The sequence below is a fragment of the Oenanthe melanoleuca genome, chromosome 8 (genome assembly GCF_029582105.1).
Source record: "Oenanthe melanoleuca isolate GR-GAL-2019-014 chromosome 8, OMel1.0, whole genome shotgun sequence".
Lineage (NCBI taxonomy): Eukaryota > Metazoa > Chordata > Aves > Passeriformes > Muscicapidae > Oenanthe > Oenanthe melanoleuca.
The window spans coordinates 26044078-26069109 of record NC_079342.1 but is presented as its reverse complement, the minus strand read 5'-3'; the positions used below and the strand labels follow the sequence as shown (position 1 = coordinate 26069109).

The following is a 25032-nucleotide window of genomic DNA, read 5'->3' as shown; positions in this document are numbered from 1 at the left end:
AGAGCAGGGCTGGCCTGCTCCCTGCCTCAGATAAAGGCTGGCAAGAGTGAGTTCTGTGGTGAGTTCAGCACAGCATAGGGGAAGAAATAAAGCTGAAGCTGGAGCTGAAGTGTGCTTGCCCCATGCAGTTTCTAAAGCTCCTCTGTGATGAGCACTGTTTTGAAAGATATCTATTATCCACCTAGCTTAGCAATGGCAAATTTCTCAACTAGATCAGCACTGCTGCATTTACTCTGGGGTTTTTTTAGCTTAGTTTGCAATTCTCAACATAATCTTAATGACATAGGTTTGTGTGTGCCCTTTATTTCACTGAAACCATCTCCTTTCTTCCCCAGGAGCTCATACAAAGGCTGCCTTCATCCCTCCCTTGTCCAGTCCTGCCTTTCTGTTGTGCTTCCAAAATGCTGCATAACGCCACTTCCTGGTGGCAAAACAAAAGCCATCTATTAGAAACAATGTAAGGATGAAATCTCAGTTCATTGCAGCTGCTCTTGCAGCTACTGATAGCCTGACAACTTTGGTCTGGAAATTAATTTCTGCTGGAAAACTAGAGTGCTGCAAATCCTCTCCTGCAGGTAAAACGCTCCAAGGCTGCAGTAATTGACACATAGTAAATATTCCTCTGCCGGCAGCCAAAACATGCAGCTAATGTATATGTTTGGCGAGGGAGATTCTGTCGAGTGTTTTGGCAATGTACTCATGTTTACATCCCTTACTCCTCACTTCCTCCCCTTGCAGCGTAGGCACGCTGTCAGTGGCGGGATAGAAACAAGCTCTTCCATCACTTAGCAACCTCCTCTGGCACTGAGATGTTGATTTTTTTCCTTTCTGGTTTTCCCAGCACAGAAAGAGCAGGGTGTAACTCATCCCCAAGGCTCGGGTGTGAGGTTTTAGCCAGCTGGGGATGCTTTGGGCTGGTCCAGCCCCTTCTCAGAGCATCGCATCCATGTCCTGCTGCCACCCAGCAAATGAAACACTGGGAGTTGGTGGGTCAGCCCTGAGTTTCCTGAGCTTGGGTGGAAGGATGCAGAGAGGTTTTTTGGCCCAGGGTGGCTGTAGGCAGGCACTTTGAGGCAGGCACTGATGGGGTGCCACAGATACACCCCATACAGTGTCACAGCCCAGGTAGGGCTGAAGAGAAGAGGAGAAGAAAGAAGAGAAGAGAAGAGAAGAGGAGAGGAGAGGAGAGGAGAGGAGAGGAGAGGAGAGGAGAGGAGAGGAGAGGAGAGGAGAGGAGAAGAGAAGAGAAGAGAAGAGAAGAGAAGAGAAGAGAAGAGAAGAGAAGAGAAGAGAAGAGAAGAGAAGAGAAGAGAAGAGAAGAGAAGAGAAGAGAAGAGAAGAGAAGAGAAGAGGAAGAGAAGAAGACAAGACTCCAGTTCCCTCTCAGGAACAGGGTGGAGGTGGGTAAGGGACATACTGTCATCAGCTCAAAGTACAGCAAGCAGCAGGGAGAGACTTTGCAGCAACAAAAGCTGCAGGGACTGAGCTCTGGGCTGATTCCCTTCATTCAGCTGAGCAGAACCTTGGCCCCACTGCTGGGGATGTTGCATGGCATGGTCCAGCACAGGCTGCAACAGCCACTCCCAGAGGCTGGAAGCACGTGGGAAGTGTTTTGCCCATGAAATCTTCCCTTGGGCAAGCTCTTGGCTTGTCAGGCTTTGTGGCCAAGGAAGCAGGCGTGCTGCCAGGCTGCAGGGAGGGAGTACAGCTCTTTCCTGGGGTGCTCAGGGCTGCAGGGAAACATCTCTGCAGGCTGCAATGCAGCACGGTGCCCTTTTTCTACCCTGCGACTGGATGTACCCGACTAAAGAATGCAGCTGGAGGTCACAGGGCAGGAGAGAGGAGCGATGGGACAGGGACTGGGCTGTCCTGGGATCAGTGAGTCAGCAGCGCCCCGGGCTGTGGGGGGAAGGCAGAGAGCACATCCTCTCTACACGGAGAAATGCTGCAGCCACTACTCTAATCACAGCTCTGCAGCCACTCTGGCTTTCTCTCCCGAGCTTGAATTCCATCTTTTGCAGCTTCAAGGTCTGAGCTGAGGTCCTGGCAGATGCACAGGCATAATGCTGACTGGCACCTTCACTGCGGAGCCAAGAATCTGGGAGCTCCCCCTTGCACGGGCTCCTTGCCCACACCTCCTCCCGCTCTGTGCCCATCACCTGCCTGGAAAGCTCTGCAAAAACTCCGCGTTTGTGTCCGAAGCGAGAAGGAGGTGGGGAAGGTCCCTGGAGAAAAGGAACCTGCCTGTTCTCAGGGGAGGGGATGCAGCTTCTGCTGAGCTCTGCTCCCTCGGGCAGGGCAGCGTGGCTGGCTCTTCACTGCAGGCATCTGCAAGTCTCCACTCGGCTGCTTTACATAGAACTCATTTCTCCTGGGGGGAATTGCACTGGTGTGTGCTTATAGAGCAGCCTGGGGACCTGGTCCAAATGTCCTTAGTTTTAGCGTCATGCTGCCTGGTTAGGGAGAAGTGTCTGTGCGTGAGTTTGTGGGTTCAGCTGCACCCTGGAGCCAGGCTATTTTTGCCATCTATTTTTCTGAAAGTCGTGGCAGGACAAGCTTGCTGTCTGTAGCCTTGATCTGAAAGGCACTGGGGGCTGTGCTGGTGACATGTGACATCAGGCCACGCTGTTGGAGTCAGGATGTCACCTTGGGAAGCAGGGCACCCACCCTTCCTGCCATGCCAGCAAAGGTGCTTGGCAAAGGTTTTCTCGTCTTGCTGAGCCTGGCACGCAGCAAAAGGAAATGATAATTATTGTGGGGCACAACTGAGCACAGCAGACTAAAATCAGACCGTGTTTAGCTGTTAAATCAGTCAGCAGCACAACTCTGTGCTCCTGGGGATTGCACCTACTGCTCTCCCAGAGTACAATTTCTAGCATGGCCTCCTGGCACTGATTTGGGTCTTGTATTTCAGGGTTATTTGTTGCAAGAAGCTTTGCAATGGTCTCTGTTAGTAGCACCCCTGTTTCCTTTGATTTAGCCACTCTGAATCTTGGCAAATTCAGAAAGCCAGGCTGGGCTCTGCACGGGGGTTTGGAACAAGCTGCCCAGAGAAGTCAGTCAGGAAAAGCAGAGACTTAAAGATAGGCTTCTCCTCTCTCCTTCCCTGTTCTCTTGGAGTTGTTGGGAAAATGAGGAAAACCTCTCATGATGACACAAGCATCCATAATGGAATTGTTTGTGATTTTTCCAGAAGGTGGGGAATCCATACTTGGCTGCTTGTGGCTTTTTTTTTTTTTTTTTTTTTTTTTTTTTTTTTTTTTTTTGGAGGAGGGAGACTGGATCTTTTAAGTGAGAGAGTTGCAGGGTGAATGCGGACATTTAGTGGCGTTAACTTCTTCGCCAGACAAAAAAGTTTGGTTTGGAAACTTCCCAGACTTGAGGGAATAACTCAAACTTTTCCTAATTTATTTTATTTTAATCATGGAAGCAGAAAAAACTGTAATTTAAAGACCTCACAGAGAGCACAGTTCCCTGGCTTATCAGTTTGAAGGTGTGCATGGTGCTGCTCCCCAGGCATCATGCCCTTCTCAATCTTCATTTGTCTCCTGTGGAGATGCAATCCTATGGCCAGGCTGCTCCTCTACAAATCTTAATTATTTCGTGGGGGCAGTACAAAGTGCTCTGACACTCATAATGTTCTTCCCAACTTCCAGCCCCCGTAGAAACCTGTGAACTGGAGGAAGGCCAGTGCCTCCTGGCATAGCTTGTGGGGAAAGAAATAATCATGCTGCTAATTGGCATAATTATGTCAATAACTCCCAGGCTCCCAACTAGACAGAAATGATGGCAAGGCTTTTCCCAGAGGCTGTGATCTAGCTGCAGCAGCGAGGAGAAGCCGTCTCTGCCTTACACTGATTAAAAGCTGTTACTTGTTTCCAGAGTTATGGGTAAGGCTGTTGTAATTTTTTTACACTTATTGAGAGCTCTGGCCAAGAAGCTTTGATAATCCTCCAGATCATTAGTCTCCATCAGCCTGCAGGATGTTCACAGCTCCCTTTTGTTTTGCTTTTCACGCTGATTGAGGCCAGTGTGTGCTGTAATAGAGAGGATAACTTTTATCACTGCAGGACTCCACAGTCTGTGTTTTGGATATTTTCATGATGTAATTGCTGCCAGTAATCATGGATAAATCTCGCCTCTGTTGTGTGCCTGAGCTTTGAGCTCAGCCTCAGTGTGCATTTTTAATTGAACCCTCTTCAGTGACACAGTGACATAGCTTGGACCTCCTGAGCCATCCACCTGCTGCCAGCCCTGCCTGGATCCAGCTCCTCTTCGGAATGTGCCTGACCCTGGCAGCACTCCTGCCTGTGGCTGAGCCTTGTAGACAGGGAGAAGAATTCTAAAATTCATTCTAAATTCATAAAATCAGGCCTTACTCTGCTGGATTATTAGCTGGCTTGTCACTTCTTCTAGGTGAAGGTAAGTTACAAGTTCCTGTGTGAAGCTGTTTGGAGAATGGGAGCTCATTAACAGAACAATCTAGTTCTAGGGTGGAGGACAAGTGCACCTGTGTGAACAGTGGGATCTGTCCCATGAGAACCAGCAAAGAAAATATGTAAACAAATTCAAGAATAGAGAGATTCGATGGACAGAATCACAGAATGGGTCAGGGAGCACAGTGGAGGCATCTGGTCCAATCTCCCAGCTCAAGCAGGGTCATCCTGGAGCACAGGCACAGGATCGTGTCCGGTTGGTTCTGGGATATCTCCAGTGAGGGAAACTCCACAGCCTCTCTGGACAATCTGTGAAATAACAATCCCTAACAAACAAGCTCTAAGTGATGTCCAGGTGGTAGAAAGACAAATTACTCATTGGTAGAATTGCCTTAAGGTTTAAGGTTTAGGGCTCGACATATTTCAGTTATCTCAGATCTAGCGGGAGGTTACCAAAGGGAAGAAGGCTGTACCACTCCTAGTTGGACAAGGAATGCAGAATTTAGAGGTTACAAGGATATTTGGCAGAATACCCAGGATAAGGAAGAAACGGATAAACACAACTGAGCAGCTGTGCTGAAATCAGCTCTGGCAGGGGTAAATTGTGACCACTGACTCACAGACCACCGATCCAAAAAACCCACTGACCCAAGGAAAAGACTGATTAGCATTGGAAGCAAGAGGATCATTAACCAACAGAAGGCAGAACACTAATTAATAAGCGAACTAGATACCTTGTAGCCAATAAACACCAACACCTTAGTTTGTTAAAATCCACAAAAAGGGGAAAACTTTTGACACTCATGTGGACTTGCCACCCAGCCATCTTTTTGCGCAGAACTATAAATAAATCCAACCCATTGACTGTGAGCGTGGACGGGCCTTTGGCACAACGGGGGGAAGAAGGGACTTGGGGACAACCGTGGGACAACCGTGGGAGCCGCACGGGAGGGGGCGGGGCCGCCCCGCGGAGGCCCCGCCCCCAGCCCCGGAGGGAGGCGCGCATGCGCAGTGCATCGGCCGTTACCTGTCAGCGGCGGCGGAGGAGGAGGAGGCGGCGGCGGCGGGATGGAGGGGCTCATCCCGCTCGTTAACCGGCTGCAGGATGCCTTCGCGGCGCTGGGCCAGAACTGCCTGCTCGACCTGCCGCAGATCGCCGTGGTGGGCGGGCAGAGCGCCGGCAAGAGCTCCGTGCTGGAGAACTGCGTCTCCAGGTGAGGGGCGGCGGTGCACGGCACCCCCGCGCCCCCTCCCCATCAGCGCCCCCCTCACGGCCCGCAGCGCGCGCCCCCCTCAGAGCGGCGATGGGGAGCGGTGGGGGCGGGGATGGACGAGGAGGGTTTTTGGGGGGCTCCGAGCCCGCCGTGGGTGCTCGGTCCCCACCGAGGATGCTCGCTGTCCCTCCCCCTGCGGTGCCTCGGGGGCGGCGAGGCCCGGCAGCGCCCGCGATGCGATGTGCGCGCTGCGGGGAAGCCGCCGCGGCTGCGGGGCGGGCGCGATCGTGTGCCCGCTCGGGGTGTGCGTGTGGGTGTGGGTGAGCGCTGCCTGAGAGCAGCGAGGTGTTTAAAGCCCTAAACCCTCGTTTCGGTGGGCTACTGGCTCGGGGCGGCTCATTCCTCCCATCCCATCGCACCGTCCCAACGCGCCTGTGGGTATTCCGATCACGGAGTTATTAAGGTTGGAAAAGAGCTCCAAGATCGTCAAGTCCAGCGTGCGCATCGTTTCTAACAAATCACTGACGGCAAAAGGGGAAGCCTGACGATTCAGGCTGGAGACGTCCCGAGGTAAACACGGGATTCACGTGCTGTTTGATGAAGTTCCTGATGCGTTTGTCTCAAAGAGCCGCGGGCTCCCAGGGGCAGGTGATGCTGCGGTCCTAGTCCGGATTATGGGGTCGAAATACTGTGGTGTGTCGGTGATCGGGGGACTTTGATGTGCGGAGATCTTCACCGAAGGTAATAATAAATGCTGTGACGCTCCAACAACCTGGCCGTGTGTCAGGCTGCAGTAGCTTTTGATATAAAAATACCGTGTAGTGGTTCTTCATCTCTTCTTCAGAACTGACTCTGTTAAATATCAGTTCTTCCTCTTCTTTCTCCTTGAAGACAGTAGCTAGCTGCTGATATTGACAGTACTACCAAGTCTCTCGAGTTTAAAAAACATAAATGAGATCTTCAGAAAGCTCTTCAGATTGGCCATCAAATTATTACTGTTTTCTCTAAGCAAGTCCTTAAAAACTATTTTGGTAACCTTTTGACGTTTTGAGCTACGTGTCTAGAAAGCTGTGCAAAGCACGTGTGCTGAAGGAAGAAAACACCTTCATTTTTCTCTTCAACGAGGATATTTTGGTCCCTGGGGTCGGGGCTGAGTGAGGTGGGCAGATGTTTCTGGATCCAGCTGTGCCGATGGAAGATCGTACTGCTCCCAGGTGTTTGTCGCTGCCCGGCTGCCGGAGGGATCTGCTCCGTCTGATCCGCAGGTGGAGCTGTTCTTTCGAGCCGCCGGGATGTGCCTGCCTGGAGCAAAAGGTGCAAATGAGCAGTTTGTGCTGATCTGGCCTGTTTGGCCAAGAGGCTGGGAGATGTGGGCATTTCTAGGAGGAATTCTGAGGGAGAGCTAAGGGCAGTAACTTCTTCCACTTGTGTAATTATTCACTGTGCTGCCTGCAGATGCTTCAAGACAGTCTCTTCAGAGAAGAGATTCCAGGCTACTGTGAAACGTCAGAATGTCTGTCACATGGGATTTGGAATTTGGATTCTTTCAGAGTTCCACATCATTGTTTTATGCAGTAACTTCCTGAGATCCAGCATGAACCGATCTGTAGTATCTCCCTACTTGCAACCTTGGAGCCAGTTGCAAAAATGACATTAAACTGCATTGCTTCAAACCTATTCCACAAGACTTGAGCATGGATGTTTTACTTTTGCCTTTCCTCCAGGCTGAGTATGTGTGGTCAGCAGATGTGCCCTTGCTAAAGCTGTGAGAACTTGGTTGTGAACCCTCAGAACCAGATTAATAAATATCCATGAGCTCAGAGAAGGATTTTGCTTGTTAGATCAGCAGACAAATGGCCTGTGTCTCTTTTTAGTAAGCCATTAGATATTCCTATTTTTATGGGATAATGCAGCTGCTCTCTGCAAGCAAGTTTGTTTCATCCACATCTGTCTTACTACGGCCTGTAGAGGTAGCAGGTCTCCCTGCAGAGCCATGCTGCGCTCATTTCTCTTTGTTACTGGTATATTGCATGGCCTCTGGCAGCCACGGGGCAGCTTTAACTGATGCTAACACAGCTTTGAAATCGACGTCGAAATAAAACAGTCCTTGCATTGCTCTCAAGTTTGAGCATTAATTCTCATGGCTTCTGTTTCGTTATTTTGGTTTGGGTTGTTTTGTGGTTGTGGGGTTTTTTTACCACATGAATCATTGTCATTAGTAGATTTTGAGCTCTTAACCTGCAGAGAGACATTGAAGATCTCTTTTCTTCAGGGATATCTGTAATGGGTATGAGGAAGACATGATATACTCCATGTGAATGTCGGTCTTGCTACAAACGTGCTGCTGGTTGTTAACCTGTATTTGTCAGTGAGGTTGGTAAGATGGTTTTAGCTCTAGGATCAGGTTGTTGTTCCCTGCTGTCTGCAGCCACTGTAGCATTGTGGGTGTTTCAGTCTTCACAATATCTTTGGTTGTGCAAAGATTACTGGGTTTTTTTGCACTTGGACAGTAGAAACCATTTTCTGACTTGCAGGTGGTATCAAGAGTTAGAGCTGTCATGGGTCCTAGGAAACATGTTGTGCTGTGCAGGGTTATCCACCATCCCGTTTATGCACTGCCATAATTTTTCAGAAGGGTTGTGAGGAATGTGGTGCTGGCACAGTTGTGTGGGCTGGCAGATCGCACAGGCCCTGCTGAATAACACATACCCATCACTGTCTCCCGGGTAGCACCAGGGCCTGTTCAGGTGCACACAGGATCCTTAATGACTACCAGCAGGCTAGAGGGTATGTTGGGATTAGTTCATGTGTATTTTGCATTGATGGTGGTGTTGATTGAGCAGGAATTGTGTGACACCCAGAGCTACTTGTCTCATTGTAGGCTGGCTGTGAACTAAGCAGTATTAAATCTCCCAAGTGTCCGTTGTTGCTGCTATTTGATTTAGCAGGAATTTGGAGGATTTTGTCTTTACCTGCTGCTCCTCTGTGTGTAAGGAGACAGTTTCTTTTGGTAGTCAAGGACTGTGTGTGAAGGTTTTTCTCTCAGGATTCTGGTTGCATTTAGATGGAAACAGAGATTCCAGAGAGCACCTGAGGACAGCAGTCATTTCCATTTACGGGTTATGTGTTCCTAACTGGAGCTCGTGGTATGTGTTTGAGGAAATGAATTTGTCTGAAGAGCAAATGTTCTTCCTACCTCCTTCTGCTTCCCTTTGTAACAGGAGTAAATGTGCCCAAAATGAGGCAGTGTTTGAAGCAAAGGATCTAATGCAGCCTTCTGGTAGAATTTGGTTGGAGAGTGATTCAGAAGCACAAAGGGGAGTCGAACAACAAATGCCAGCAGATTGCCAGTGGGAGAAGGCACTTGGCCTCTCTTAATCCTGTGCTCCTGAGCACTTCAGGGCCAGGAGCTTATATGTTGTTTGTGCTTTTCAAACTTGCTTTTGATAATAATAGCATTACTTAAAACTAATGGCAGGAAGCAATCCCTGTAAACTGTATTTGGAGAGAAAGCACTTGCTATTATTTCATCTGTATCCAAATGGGTTTTTTCAGATAACTGAAGGCACAGATAGCAAGCTACCTTGTTAGGCCCTCCTTCTTCAGCAATCAGAACCTTGTTTTACTCTTAAAAATAGCAAGAAATTAATAATTAGGCTTCCAACTTGAAAGCTCTTCACTTCCCTTCCTGCTTAATATAATACAAACTGCATGTGGCCAAATCATTGTTTTATAAGAGATGTGAACTCTTGATTGTAAGCCTGTCAGTCACAATCAAACAGGCACTTTCATTTTAAGAGCCCGAGGTCTGATTGTGTTATTCAGCTTTGCAGCTTTTTGAACTGAGATGCTTTTGATAATCTTAGGGCTACTGCATGTAAGTAGAGCTATTTATTATGACATATGTAGTGATTATTTCTTTTTGAAATTACTATTCCTCGTGTGCTCAGCTCATTCTGTTCTGCTTGAGATGGCGGTTGTGAAAAGACTGCGTTGAGTCATTAGGAGAAGAGAAGGGACTTTAACTCCGTCTGCTAGAGCAGAAAATTTTTCTGAAGAATGTAGACACATATTTAGATTGATGCTTCCTGAGGGAGATGTATTAAGATTGGTGCAGGTATTTTATTCTTTGAGTTACTAGGCATCGACAGGAAAACTACTTTACAGAAAATCTCTTTTGTGAAACAGGCATGAAAAAGCTAAGCAGTCAAAGTGAATACAAACTGAGATACAAATTGAGACATGGTGCTGTGTACTCTTATTTTAATCTTAAGGATCTTCTGGAAATGAGAGTCAGCCACTCCTTTTCCTGACTAATGGAGCCATAGTACAGCTTGGAGTACAGTATTGAGTATATTAGCCCAGTTATCAAAATACTCTGGTGCAATGAAAGCAAGAATTTTCTGGGTATTTCATTAATTAGAAGCAGCAGCAAATGAGACAGTGGCTCATTTGGGTTTCTTCCCTGAATAAGGTTTTGCATTTATACATTGAAGAACAAGCTGGCTGTCCTTTTTCTTCGTTTAGATGGGATACAGGTGGCCTGGTTTTGTCCTTAAAAATAATTCCATTGTGGACTTAAATTTTTTTTTTTCCTTCAAGTCTTGAGAATTGGTATGTACAAAGTAAAGGAAATGTGTATTATAAAAATAGACATGCAAACAAATACGCTGTTTTTTCACCAACACCCTACATATAAAGTAATTTCTTTCCTTTAAAATTACTTTTAGGATTTGTCTCTTACTTTTGGCATTTAAGTTTTGCCAGTTAAGAAAAGCTATACTCTGCCTTGAGGCAGGCACAGTGTAGGGAGCTCTGATCTTTGTTCTGGCATTTAAGTTCAATGGATCAAGCAGTCTAGAGATGCTAAATCAATAAGTAACACTTCACTTTTGTTAAGTGTACCTATGAGAATACATAGTCTTACTATAACTTCAGCATGCTGTGTACGATCAGGGTATTGCAGCATTTAGTGAACACAAGTGTAGTATTTGATGTCTGTGCTCTAGACTTCAGAAAAACTTCAAAAACCTGCAAAAAGCAATGTTCAAAAAAATCCCCAGTCTGGTCTTGAGTGCCTTGTGAGAAATCAGTGCTACAGATTCAGTGGCAGCTGTTAGTGGGAGTTCAATCCATCAAGGTACTGCAGGTGGCTGCACTCCTCTGATCGTTTTTTAAAGGAGAGCAGTCATCTCAGGAGAGGTCTATGGGTTGGGTTTTTTCTTTCCTTTTTTTTCAGACCATAGGAATCTACTCAACTTTATCCAGACTTTTCTGGTTTTTAATACAGAGGCACATCTGAAAGGTTGACAGAATGCCTGCTCTCTAGACTTTAGTATAATATTATAAATCCTGTTACTCACTGCCTTCAGGAAGGAGCCCACACTTGGGATTTTGTAGTGTTGAAATCAACAAATGACCAACACCTTTGTTGTCTTGCTGTTTCTTGGTGGGCATTGCTGCTGATGTTTCAAGTTTATGTCACTTTCCTGTGTAGATGAAATAGCAAACAAGGATTTCCATCTTAGATAAGTGGATGTTATCAATGGGATTTTTTGGACATTCACCAGTAAATATCAGGAGTGACACTGCTCTCTGCCAATCTTTACTGTGTGACCTCAAACTGCTTTTAAAATATTACTTGCATGTGTATTCACACATGCCTTAACTGTATGTAGAATATAGATTTTTATTCCTTTATTTTTAACTTGCTTCTATCTGTAAAGGAAGATGGTAGCATATAATCTTAAAGTCAATGTGGGATAACTGTTGTCTAAAACTTGCTGTTATGCATTTCTCTTGTTTGAGTGATGGCTGATTTAGATTTCTGTGTGGAACCAAAACTGAGCCTTGGATTCTGCTTTGAACAGCAGAGATGTAGCAGTGTTTTCTCATCCCAAAAAGGCACCAGCAATAGCTTAGTCATTGAGAGAGAGATGATGTTTGTGGTTTGCCTTCCCTCAGCTGATCACTGAGCAAATTGATGATGCTCCTCCAAGTATTTATGGGTGTCTCAAGCAGTGCCTGGATTGCAGGCATGAGGAGGAGAGAATTTTTTGCTCTTTCTGGTTTGATTTTCTTACTGTTTTTGGGGGGGGGAGTGGGTTTAAACATAGAGAGGCCTTCCAGTAAATATAATTCTGTGAATTCCCCAAGTTTGCTGTGCTCACGTGTAATGGGCTACTGGGACTCCCTTTACTGCTGTGTGTCTGCAGTGTAAACCTGTAGTGTAAATATGCTGAGAACAGGAAATGAGCATTATTTAACTGTGACCTTGCATCCTTTTCTTCAGCAAGTTGCATCGAGATGAACAAGGCAGCATTATTGAACTAGAGAGGAGCAAAATCCCATTTAACTGGTGCTGGGCTTTGATGTGCTGCCAAGCACTGTTGTTTGTGATAGCCTCTGGGATGTAAAGGAGACTGTAGCTGCAGATAAGAGAGATTTTCAACCCAAGTGTCTGCTGATAATGTCAGCTTTTATAATTTGTGTGTGGAAGTCACACTTTTAATCCAGTACCTAGCATGGTATTTCTAACTCCTGTGCAAAATCACCAAGATTTCATTGTTTAGGTGTGCAGGAGATTGTCTCTGTGTGTAATACAGATTTCAGCCCTCACAGATGAGATCATCAAAGCCCCAGTAACCTCAGGCACTTGTTCCCTTGTTTACTCTGTGCACTGCTCAGCTCTAGAGGATGCTCTGAAGCTGCCTGTGTGTAACTCACCTGCAGAGAGCACAGAGCTCTGTGTGGCAAGGATGAGAACCAGTGAGAGACATTTCTGCTCATGTCAGGGGGAAATGGGCTCTCTTCCAGCCCTGCTCATCAGCCAAGCTGAAGCTGCTGAAGAAATTTTGGCATAATCCATCAGAGGCAGTGTTGTGTCCTTGTGTGCTCACCTGTTTATTTGTTCAGGTGCTAAACAAACATTGACAGAAGATCCTCTGTGTCTGTGAGATCTGGGAGAGAGACTGAGAAGCTCAGGAGTCTGGACTGAGACCTGCAGCCTAATGACTTTCTTAGTGTTCTGGGAAGTAGCAGCACAAAACACTCTTTTGGTCAGATTTCTAGTATAAATTTTTCTTGTGGTAATAATGCAGTTTCTGGTGAGCAGAGAGATAGGAGATCATAGATGATATTAAATTTCACTGTTGAGCTAAACAGATTTCACATTGTCCTGGACAATAGATTAATTTGCCCATACCATGGGCTCAGAGAAGGATAAATGGGCAGGTAGAAAAGGATAAAATGGCTGGAGAAGAGAAGCTGTTGGAGAAACTTGGATCACTTGTTTTGGAACCAGTCTCCATTCCCCCTTCCTTCTGTAGTTGTCTTCCTGTTGATGAATTCATGCTCTTTTTACTGCAGTTCCCACTGTGTATATATTCCAGAGGGAGTACAGGAATTGAATCCAGTTACATTCCAGCTCTGCAAAATGGTCTGAAATGGCTTGTATTATACCAAAAAAGGTAATTGTACAGTTTGACACCTTGCCTACTACAAAAGAGAAATGTATTTTCACAATGCTTCTGAAAAGTTCTTGGATTTTACTAGGATGTGTCACAGCTGGTTGTATACTGTGCTACTGTTTAAAAAGTCTGTATTGATGGATCCCAGTTCAGGAGAGAGGGATTTGGGAGGGAGAGCAGCAGATAATTTTTTCTGGGTTTTTGGTAACTACTGGAATCCACAATATGTAAAAGGTTTGTCTTGACAGAGTGTCAAGGGGTGAATTATTTGCTAAATGCAAGTATTTCTGTAGTAGTTAGATTAATTTAGCTGATATGCCTGGTTTGTTGGGACATGTTTCCTTTCTGATCCTTGCATTCAGATTTTTCTCTCTGATTATATTATGGAGGAAAACTTCTTACTCAGATCTTTCCAAAGAAACATTGTTAATTGCATTTGGCAGCTGGAAGCGATTGGAAAAAAACCCAAACAGCCAAGGTCTATTTAGAGCACTGACAACAATTTAAAGTGAGTCAAGAATTTTTGTTGTTTTTTTCTTCTGTTGAGATACAGAATCTTGCTGCATTAGTATTCAGCCTGAGAATGGATGGGCTTTTATGCACCAACATCCTATGCAAATGAGTCCTCTCCTAAAAGCAAACATATCTGATTAGGGAGAATGAGTTGTCCTGCAAAGTCTCCTTTATTCTTTTTGACACTAAAATTCTGAGAATTGTTGGGCTTTCTTTGTGTTTTGTGCTTCCTTTCTCCCCCTTCCACCACCGCGGAATTGACGGGGAGCACCATTGGGCAGGAAATAGCAGAAGCTTTTGTAAAATCTTAAAAGGGGAAGAGGAAAAAGGGCATTTTCAGCAATGGAAGGAGGATGATGCAGCAGAGTGCTGGCTGGCTGCCAGGGAGGACAGATGCATCGTGCATACCGTGCCTTGCCCACGAGCCTGCACATTGGCAGCTTCCCTCTCTGTTCATCCAGCGAGCCCAGCGCTGCAAACAGAGCACTCTTCATCTCACACTCCTGGCCTTTTGCCTCGCAGGTTTTCATGCCTGTGTACAGCAAGTTTGCAGTCCTGTAAGCATTGCTTAGATTTTCAAACTTTCTGTCATGTGAAAGACATTTTCCTTAATCCCAGGGAGTGCATTTTCTTTCCTTGGGTAGGTGAACAGTCTCGCCTTTTTCCTGTGTGGAAATGTGATGTGGGGTACTGTCACTGCTGTCAAAGTCCAGCATTAGATTGGTCTAAGAGGGTCTGTGCCTTCCTAGACTTGAGTTCAAACAGCCCCTACTTTGGAGAACCCGTTGATTCCAATTTTGTTTGATGGAAGACTTTACCATTGGGACCAGGGTAATTTTTGGCACTAATTTTCTCATAGCCCTATGATTTCTAATGGGGAAGATGTAATAACTTCTGGCAGCTTGTTGGGCAGAAATGCTGCTGCTACTTACAGAAAGCATCTTCCAGATCCAAGAGAAGTGTAATGACAGGGATTTCTGAGCCTGCTCTTTCTCCAGTCTTCTGCATGAAGAGGAAATCTCAAGCTTTGCTTTCTCACCTAAGCACTGGCATTGAGCATCCTTGTTATGAAGATGCCCAGCTAGTGTGACTGGAATCCCTTGCCAGCTTATTTGAAGCTTTTCAAAAATACATTTTTTTTGTCATATTTAGAATCAACACACTCATATTCCCACAGCTGGGTCTTTTTGGGTAGACTTTTATTTTTTTAACATTGCCCTCTGGGATTTTTTTATAGTTGCTCTCAATTCCATAAAGGAGTGGAGGGGAATAGGGACCCAAAGAGACATTTTAGGCTGCTAGCTGTAGTGCTGTGTAAGATTTTCAACACTTGACTTGTAATTCAACCTGTGTTCTTACTTGAAAGTGATGGATATGATAATTGGGGTGTCCCTGCTTTGCTGTTGAGGTCCAGTAGCTCAGCAGTGGTGGTGAAAGACATTGATGGGTTGGAAAATGGCTTCACAAAAACACCAAGTTTATGTACCCTGCTTGAGAGGAGGAGGAGTTGACAGCCCAAAGGTGTCTGGATAGTCTGTTTTTTGCCCCTAAAGCCCTAGGAAGGGGGGTGAATGTGTAGTTACTGTGCTTGATTGAGCAGCTTAATTAAAATGATACAGCAGTAGAAGGAATATTTACCTTGAAAGAATGGTTGCTGCAAACTGAGACCAAACACAAACTAAGCACCAGCCATCTATGCTATGTGGTTTCAAAAAAAAAAAAAAATTAAAAATTGGAAAGATCAGTACAGGACTTCAGGAGCTGAAACATCTGAGATCACTGAAAATCCACAGCCTCTAAAATGCATTTAGCATGCCTGGTAGGCCTAATTAAGATAGATATCATTGGTCTTCAGTAAAGCAGATTAATTGTCTAGTACATCTTCCTGTGAGGCCCATTATGGTAGGCCATTGAACAAAGTGTGGGAGACCCTTGATTGACAGACATTGTTCCAAACAAAAAACCATTTACTCTTCTGTAACTAATGAAAGGAGGTGAGGGATCAAGTGGTGACTGAAAATAAGAGCTGGTCTCTGTACTTGGAGCTGATATATGGCCAAATATCAGTGTCATGTAGAAACACTAGTGTGTTACTGCATTTAAAAAGGCTCATGGTTGAGAGCATCAAAGCACAGCTGAGGCAGTGCCTTAAAGCTTTTGAGACTTCTTGAAAACGTGTTCTAGGGTTATCTTTGTACTGTCACTTGAAGGGTAGAGAGTATGTGCTTCCAAAGCCACTAAGAATAAATACAGTGATGTCTTGTATCAGCGATGACAAATCTCATGGACATAATTCCTAGTGCAAAGTGCATTTCCCATCTCTTGGACACACCTTGCTTTGTAATGAATTAAAAGTGAGTGAAGGATCTGCTGCTGGATCCTCTCTGTTGTTGGTGAGCACAGGAGCAGGTGAGATAGAATGAGTACATCTGCAAAATAGGTCTGCAGATGTATGTTTTTAGCATTCAGAGTTCTCCAGTTACAAATTAACTGGATGTGTGTGTTGGGTTGATGTGGCCAGAAATGTGTATTCTGTCCCCATCTGTTGAGCTGGGTGGGGCAGTGACCCTGATCTCCTGGCACATATTATCTGCTAATGGGCCAGCTTTAAACCAGCTGGGCAATCATCTGCATGACTGATAAAATTCCATCATCCCACTGGGAGATGCTCCAGCCAGGGGAGCAGCCAAGCCTTTCCTACCCAGATAAAAACTGAGATTTTGGACACCAAGGGACCTTCTTTCCACTGCATTCCAGAGGAAAGCCAGACCTTTCCACATCATCCCTGCACCTTCAGAGGAAACTGCACCTTCTCCAGGAGCACTGCTCCAGCTGAACCACATCTGCCCCTGCAGGAGGATGCAGCCACCATTGAATGGGACTGTGCCAACACCCTGACTGACTGACGGGTGTCAGCTTGGATTCTGACTCTGGCAGGGTTTGGGATTGTTCTTTGTAATTCTGTATTTCTATTTTAATTTTCCTAGTGAAGAACTGTTATTCCTAATTCCCATATCTTTGCCTGAGATCCCCTTAATTTCAAAATTATAATAATTTGGAGGGAGGGGGTTTACATTCTCCATTTCAAAGAGAAGCTTCTGCCTTTGTTGGCAGACACCTGTCCTTCAAACCAGGACAGTGTGGTTTATGGGTTTTTTAAAACCTGATGAAAGAAGTTAGAAATGCTTCATCCCTCCCATCCTGAGGCTTACACTGGAGCATGCTTTTTCCTGTTTCTCTAGGTTTTTGACACTTTGCTTTGTGGCTAACTATGAGAAATGGAAGGAAAATGAAAGCTTTTTGAGTACTTCTGTGTGTGTTTTCCACAGATCTTGGAGATGCTGTATGGACATGTGTCAGTGTTCCTGTGAAACTGTGTGGTCTTTTGCAGCAGGCATGGTCATTCAGCTGCTAATGTGGGCCACAAGTGCTCCTGGTGTGCCAGGCTGGAGTTGTATAAAACAATAAACACTGCTGGAAAAAGGCCCAGGAAAACTTTTTATTTTGGGCGCAATTGCTTCCTATTGCAATTAAAGCTGTGTTGCATTCCTTGGCAAAACTTGGGAATAAAAGCTTGTGGGGAGTGCTACCAGTGCACTGGTGTTTATATTAGCTGCTGATGGATCATGGCCTTTCTGCATTGGAGGGTGGTTTAGAGTCTTGGGATGGACTTTGTGTTAGTGGGAGAACTTTTATGACATTGCTTGTGGGAGTCCAAAGTATTCCTCTGGCTTCCCTGGAAGGTTTAAGACCCCCCTGGCGGGGTCCCCAAGGACCCTGGAATGAGACCCAGGTGTCTCAGGGGCTGGATTTGGCTCCTTGGAGCAGTTTGCCAACATTGAGAGAAGAAATGCAAGCCACAAAAGTAAATGGAGTGTAAATTTGATTGTTAGAATGTAGAATTAGCAGATTTCTAAAATGTTTGTGATAAGGGACACGTGGCCAAGATGGAGAATTGGGGGTGTGAATACCTCTTCCTCCTTCTCCTCCGTGTCATCCATGCTGGGTGACACGCTGGCACTTTTAGATTGGATGAGAACAGATCTGGACCATGTAACAAGATTGTATTGTATTGGGGGTCATTTGTAAATACCTAGTACGTAGTTTAGACTATAAAAGATCAGTCCTGCCTCTGCCAGGCGGATTCTGCCATGGACGTCTGGCGAGCAGACCGCTGTTCGCTGGACAAAGCATTCCTGAGATAAGCAACAATAAACAACCATGAAAACCTCTAAGAACAGCCTCCTGCAGTCTCTCATCGGCGGGCATTGGAAAGAGCTGGGTTCTAAACCACCTGCATGTCCTCCAGAGGTGATCTCAGGTCTAAGGAGACACCTCAGGATGTGACAATTGCTGATGTTGTCTGGCACAAAAATAATAATTAAATCTGCTTGTATGTAAGAGAGCTCTGGCTCTTGTCCTGAGCCTGGCATGTTTCTACCCTTTGTGAAAAATGTGGAGGCTTTTTCTCTGGAGGTAATTCTGATTTTTTTTGAACAATTCATCACTATCAATTTGAATTGTTTGTAGCTCAGTAATTAATGCAGTTTTTGTGTAATTGTTGACATTTTCCTCAGTTATTTGATTTTCTGCATTCCCCCTATGTTTTGTATGAATTAATTTTATTGGATTGGTGTAAATTAGTTACCATTTATCCTGTGTGATAATGACCATGTAACTGATCCGAGCACAGTACATTTCTCAGCCCTATACTGCACAAGAAAAGCAAATATAAGTTACTGTTTTGAAACTACAAGTAAGTTTTAAATGGTGATGCTTCATCACTTTTCACAAAAACTGGGGATTCTTCTGTTTTGTTTTGCCATTTTTCTTTTTAAAAATTATTGTAAATACTGTTACTGTGCTAGAAATCTCCTAAATGGAAACTCTCCCTGGAAATCCCCCTGAAACACATTACGTTTATGTTTTAGTTGTTTGGTGTGTTTTTATTTGTAAGCTGCAGTCCTGCATCATAATGTGACCACCTCATTGATGAGACCCTGTCTAGTTTGCTTTTCAGCATTTCCCTGTAATTTCTGCCCTTCCTGAAATTTCTATTTCTTCAATTAATGAGTGGTGTAATTACTCTTTTACCTTAAAGCCCGAACTGGCTTGTTATTGTAAAGTGCTGAAGTGTTGGTATGGCCATTGATAACTTGTTTCACCATCCTAAGTATAAGTTTGAGATCTGGCTTTTAGCAAGGCAAATTCAAGCTATTATCTGTTCCTTTATGCATTAAATAAAGAGCAGACACCAAACTTAGGAGATACACTTGTCCAGGTCTTTGATACTGGAAATGAGCAGTACTAGAGAACATAACACAGACTGTGTTATGCTGTAAAACAGGAGTAATTTTATAGAGTAAAAGTTCTGTAGCCTTGAGAATATTTGCTCTTGAAGGTATTTAATGATATTCTAAGAGCTGAGTGCATTCCAAGATTGACAAGCTCCTGAAGGGATGCCCTGGCAGACCTGGCTGTTTGCCTCTTATTTGCATTTGATAAATTCAGCAGTGGCCAGGCCTTGCTGCTGGAGTGTCCTGTGACTGCAGTGCTGCTGCTGAGCCAGTACAGCTGCTGTCAGCACAGTGCTTTGTGCTGAAAACGCTCTGAGAGTGAAGATGCAAAAGTAGTTGGAATCTCAATGCAGGATGAATGTTCTTAAAGCAGCAGGGCTTTCATTCCCAGCTTGATTCTTGCACAATGTGTTTCTTCTTTCCTGCACCTCCTCGTTGTTAAGTGGTCCTGCAGTTGTGCACACAGGTGTTCCCAGGCTCACTGCCCCCACCACAGAAACAGCCTGTTCTCCTCCTTGTTTGAGCACAAATTTCCAGGCATGAATGTTTTCCTAGATGAATTTCTTTGCAGCTGCTTCAACTCTGATGTGGATTTTTTTCCTCCCAACTCTCACTAAACAGATGTGTACGTAATGCTAACCAAAAGGTGTGGGTAGCAGCTGTCCCAAGTCTGTCCTTAGAAGAATGTTAGGGTGTGCCATCAGGATATGGAGGGCATTGTTTTTTTTGTCAGAAGGAAGCTTTGAGACTTGGCTCTGCTCATTCCTATTTCATTTTCCATTTCTTGCTGCAGTTACTTGTGTAAGTTGTGGGACCACTTCATTCAGCACCACTAACAAGCCCTTTAGCAAATGCTTTCTGTTCCGAGGGGAGGGGAGGAGGAGCTGCATCCTGTCCTGTGGTTGTCACAGGAGGCATTTCTGCAGAAGCAGCTAAACAGCATTTAATCTGATTCCCTGCTGTGTGCTACTACCTTGCTTTTCCTAAAGATGTGCAAGCTATGTTTCAGATTTGACTTACATTTCTGTGTGTTAAAAAAGACTTTTTTTTTTTGTCTGTAAGTAGAGTTTATGTATTTATTTGTAACATCTGATTTGAGCTGTACAAAGAATGCACATAGATGCTGTTGCCTTGTGGCTGAAGCTGAAATTTCAAATGATGAAAAAAAAATCCCTGTGGGGAGATTATATTTTCTATAGAGGTAAAACACCCCATTCAGTGGTTAAGTGGAGGGGGAGGAATTTTCTCCTGAACTCTCCCTGTGAACCCCATTACCCTCATTCTTTGACTTTTTCCCTCTTCAAACTGTGCATTTGTAGCAGTTTTATATTCTGCTGCTGCACTGTTTAGTTGGTTGTGTGATCAACACAGCTCTCCCTCTCACCAAGCAGGACCCTCTCTCTGCTGATGTTTGCTTGAACAGAAAATAGTTCAGCCCATTAGACAGGGGTAAAGAGTGCCATCACTTTTGGACATATTAAGAGGATGTTCTGAAGGAAAATTGTCATCTTACCTTTCTTTGCAATTTTGCTGTTGAGTAAAGGTCAGCATTGTGTACACTGGGAGCTGCATTAATGCAGTGTTCTTTATTGCTGAATGTGCTTAGTCTGAAGCAGGAAATCAATAAATCTTTTCAGCCTTTGACTCCTCAAAGGATTTTCTTGTCTCCTGTGGTGCTGTAGAGGACACTGGTTTGGGTGACCACTTTGTCCTAAGTGGCAATTTATTTTAGCTTCTTGATGGGAATACATATATATATATATATATATATTTAAAAAACAGATATTAAGTGCTTGAAAACCTGTGTATGAAACTGTAATCTTAATAGGCATTTGCTTCCTCCTGGCTACTGTCATTTCAGTACATATAGAAGTATGACCATGTTCCCAGTACTATTTTCTGTTTCCCCATGAGAAAATATCAGTAGTTGTTCACTGAGAGGCAGCTTTCTCTCCATTAGTAGATACTGAAATTATGACAGAGATCTATCTGAAGGCCCTTGGCATCTCTTTAAGCTAATTCCTGTAGCCTGTTGCTGTCTCAAGTGTTAAAAAGCATCACAGCACATTTAAATCAGTACACCTGATGTTTTTGCAGTATCTTTGCTTTAGGGATTACTTGAATTCTGAATTAATTGTACTGCTGCCTGCAGGTCTGTGTTTGAGTAGGGAAGTTAATGAGAGAGCTTGTGTTTGAAGAGCCTCCCCTTTCATGGGGGCTTTGGTTTGCAGAGTAATCACACTGTAAGCACACATTAACAGGTACTGAGAATGGGAAACATAATTTAGCTAGAAATTAACACTGTTTCATTCAAAATGCTGGGGGGTTCTAAAGTGATGTGGGGCACAGCTGACAGCTGGTCTTGTTCCTCAGAGCCTTAGAGCTGCTTGCATATGTTATTTTTATTTTTTTTTATGCCTAGATGTTAGGTTGAGAAAGAAACTTTTAGGACTCATATCACAGGTAGAGTTGCTGTGTTTCTTTTCTGCCAAAGCTTTGTCACCTTGTTGGTGTTTGTGGAAAGAGGTTCACTGTTGCACTCCTGAGCCTGTCTTGGCCTGGGTCTGCTCAGACCTAATATCCTCAGATTTGCAGCAATAATATCCTGCATATTTGTGTGGTTTATTTTTCACAGATGTGTCTTCAAGGCCCGTTTTAAACCATGCAGGTTTGTGTGCAGCCTTTAAAGGAGCTGCAAAACTCAGGCTTCCATTGAGTAGTGCAAGGTCAGTATGAAGATCCTCAGTGGTTATAGGCAAGAGGTGATTTGCCAAGTGGTGTGAGCAGACCTATCTTAGTTCTGTCTAAAGGGCCAGCAAGGCTGTGCTTTGTTCCTTTGGCTCTTGTCCTTCTCCACAGGCACTTAGGTGTATAACAACAGGCACCCAGATCAGCCCTGCCCTTGGATGGAAAATTCCTGCCCTAATCCTTTGCTGCATTGCTTTTCACCTGAGCCACAGAGGTGAGTTAGCAGTGCTGCTAAGGCAGGCAGGAAAGTGATTCAGCATCCCTTGAAAGGCAGGAAAAACGAGGGGATGTTGATGAGCTTACACTGGTTATGCAACTCTGTTTACCCCTGAATTTTATTCCTCTGAAGATGCTTATTTGAAGGAAAAATTCTACAAAGATCTCACTGAACCTCATCTCATAGTTTTTAAATGTTTTATGGTCTGGCAACTGGGGAAGACCCTGAGAAAAATGTGTTCTTTTGCTTTGGGTTTCTTTCTTTTCAGTTTCACAGTTTCTCCCTGTCTTTAGAGACATGGAAAGGATCATGGGGATGCATAATGATATGGTAGAACTGGTGTGTTTCCTTGCTTGCTTTCTGGTTCAAGGACACTCTCTCCCCATGTCCCACAGGACTTGTAGTGTTCTGCTTTCACTCAAAAACTATGGGCAGATGTGTTGGTGGAAAAGTTATTTGTGATTTGAACCGGCAGAAGTTAAGTGTGTGAAAGAGTGCTGCCAGTTTGGTTTGTCCAGAGCTTTGGTGTGCTGTGTGAGTGTGTGTATTCCTGTGTCCAGATCCTCTTCAGATTCAGTGTGCAGTGATGACAGAATCATTTGGGTAAATCTGGGCATGGCTTCAGGTACTCTTACTGTGCAAGGTGAGATGTTATTTGTGATGGTATTGAAGAGGCTTGGTAATGCCCTGAGACAGTAATTTAGTTCTAATACACATTTATCAATTATGTAATGACCTACTACTATCTTGAACCAAAATTAACAGCACTGCTTCATAGGAGTATTTGATATAAATCTATCCACACCAACTTTCCATTTTCATACAGAGAAGGTTCCAAATTAGTCCAATATTTTATGTAACTGCACATTACTTCTGGCTAGTAACTGTTTTTTTTAATGTTTCCAGGGATTTTCTTCCACGAGGCTCTGGAATTGTGACAAGACGACCATTGGTCCTACAACTCATCACTGCCAAAACAGGTAATCTCTTCCTCTTTTTGGGTCAATGCCTGATGTACTGGAGCAGGAGAAAAACCTTCTCTAAGAAGACATGAGCAATGTGAAGAAAGATGCCACCAGACTGTCTGGAACAAAGGGCTGCTACTCCAGAATTGTGTTCTCAGGACCAACTCATCACATTTCCCATTGTGGGAAAATGGTAACATCTAAATCCTGGAGCATGTGGTGAATTGAATCCACATCATTACATGCAATATCCTTTGGAAATTAGCTTTGATTTATTCATTTCTTGATGAGCTTTGCAGTTGTATTAGTTAACACACCAAAATTGCTGCACTTCTCCCTTTAGCTCTTGCTCCAGTGCACACAGATTTGATTCCACACAGGCTGTTTTCAGAACTTGTCTTTTTTGGTTGGGCTCACTGCACTAAGTAGAGCAGAAGGTGGATTGGGGAAAAACAAGGGTTCTATGTACTTCTCTGGTCAAAAATAGAAATATTTTTGGGTGTACCACTAAGCTATGGGACATATTGAGATCTTTCATGAGAATTCACCACTCTGTACTCTTCCATCGGGCACTTGATCTGCTGTGGTGTAGCTGAGTTCCCTGGCATATCTAAAAGCAGCTATGGTTCACCATCATTCCAGTTTTTGGTGTTGTTACTTCTAAACCAATGTAAGCAACACAAATCACTGGTTTGCTATTTACTTCTGCTCAAAACAGTAAAAAGAAGAAACAAAATAACATCCAAACCAGCACTGAAAACCAAAAAGTGGTCTTTGAATTATGGACCGTGATGAAACTGGGGAAAAACCAAAATTATAGCTGCCTGTAAAACTTTAGTCTGTCCCTGTGTGTGAAGTTTCTGTGTCTATTTCTTTCTTGAAGGTCTTTGCATTTTTTGACTGGAAGGTGGTCTGCAGTCAGTCTGGGCTTCAGGGTTTTTTCTGAATTACTGCTTTTAAAATACTGTTGTACTTTCACTGCCTCTATGAAATTTTCCATGGTGTTTACACTGTGGAGGAGAAGGGAAAACCAGTGGAATTCAGTATTCCTGCATGCTCAGTTTAGAAACTTGAGGATTGTCAAGTGTTTGACACAGTGCTTTATATATGGTAAATATTAACATTTGTTTTAGTTGGAGTAATGAACACTTGCTACTTCTGCAGATCTGGCTTTTGGCCTCTGGCAGGTAATGCAGAAATGCATGAATAAGGCTGAGCTGGGGAGAGTCTTCATCTGACTTTTCCAGCACCATGCAAGAGCAGAAGCAAGAAAAGCTTAAAGCTTTGTGCTGGCAATCCTTTCAAAAAACTCAGCTGAGGGGACTTGTCAGTAAATGAGCACTTATACTCTGACCTCAGGTGGTTCAATACTTATTCACTGACACTTATCCTAAACTTACCCTGACTTCTCTGTGTTGACCTCTTTTGTGAAATCATGATTGTCCCTTGGTTTAGGGTTTTTCTCTGTGTTTTTCCTCATGACTATGTTCCCAAAGTATTAGTGGCTTTAGGTAGGCCTCTAGGTTTCATACAGGTACCTTCTTTGCTAAGGACTAGTTCTTCATTATAGCTTAAATAACACAACAAAAACCTTAAAAAATTCAGGATAACTGAGTTTCAGCCTAATTTTGTATTTCCTGGATGTCAGGGTATATTTCTCCCTTTGGGAAATGCTGTGTAATCCTTGTTTGGGATTAAATGCCAAGGCCTTTAAAATGCAAGCTTTAATTATTTTGTTGCTTTCTTTAAACTCTGTTCCACTGTTATTGTTTTTGATGGTGAAATTCCAAGTAACTTGATCTTTAAAGTCACCTTTATCTTTGTGAGCTAATTTTAAGAAAATAAAATAAAACTGCTTAGAGAAGCACAGTGTTCTTTTACAGGAAGCAGATGCTGGGCTGATTTCTATGAAGCCCATAATTATCTAAAATGTTACAGAATAATTAGAGGGCTGTATCAGCTTCTTGTTGCTGTAGTAAACAAAACTAATTTTAAAAAAACAAGGATTTTTCTTGACTCTTAAAATTAACTGTTCTTAATCTTGGAGTTTTCCTTGGGAGAGAGGGGGCATGCAGAGATGATTGCAAGATACTTCTGCAACATTTTGCTGGTACCAGTACAATTCCTAAATGGCTTGATGGCATTTGCACTCCACATTCATGCAAATATGTAC

The 25032-nt window shown here is 44.1% G+C and overlaps 1 protein-coding gene across 5 annotated transcripts in view; it reads left to right on the top strand.

Moving 5' to 3' along the window:
* The first annotated feature begins 5450 nt into the window (after positions 1 to 5450).
* The window catches only part of DNM3 (dynamin 3), a 171771-nt gene continuing 152189 nt past the window's right edge, over positions 5451 to 25032 (top strand). For 4 of the 5 annotated variants that reach the window (XM_056497824.1, XM_056497823.1, XM_056497822.1 and 1 more), the window contains exons 1-2: positions 5453 to 5650; positions 22801 to 22874. In XM_056497824.1, the coding sequence (XP_056353799.1) occupies positions 5505 to 5650; positions 22801 to 22874 (220 nt within the window). In that variant the 5' untranslated portion in view covers positions 5453 to 5504. Of the gene's footprint in view, positions 5651 to 22800; positions 22875 to 25032 lie in introns of all 5 variants that reach the window. The other variant, XM_056497820.1, reaches the window with a different exon arrangement.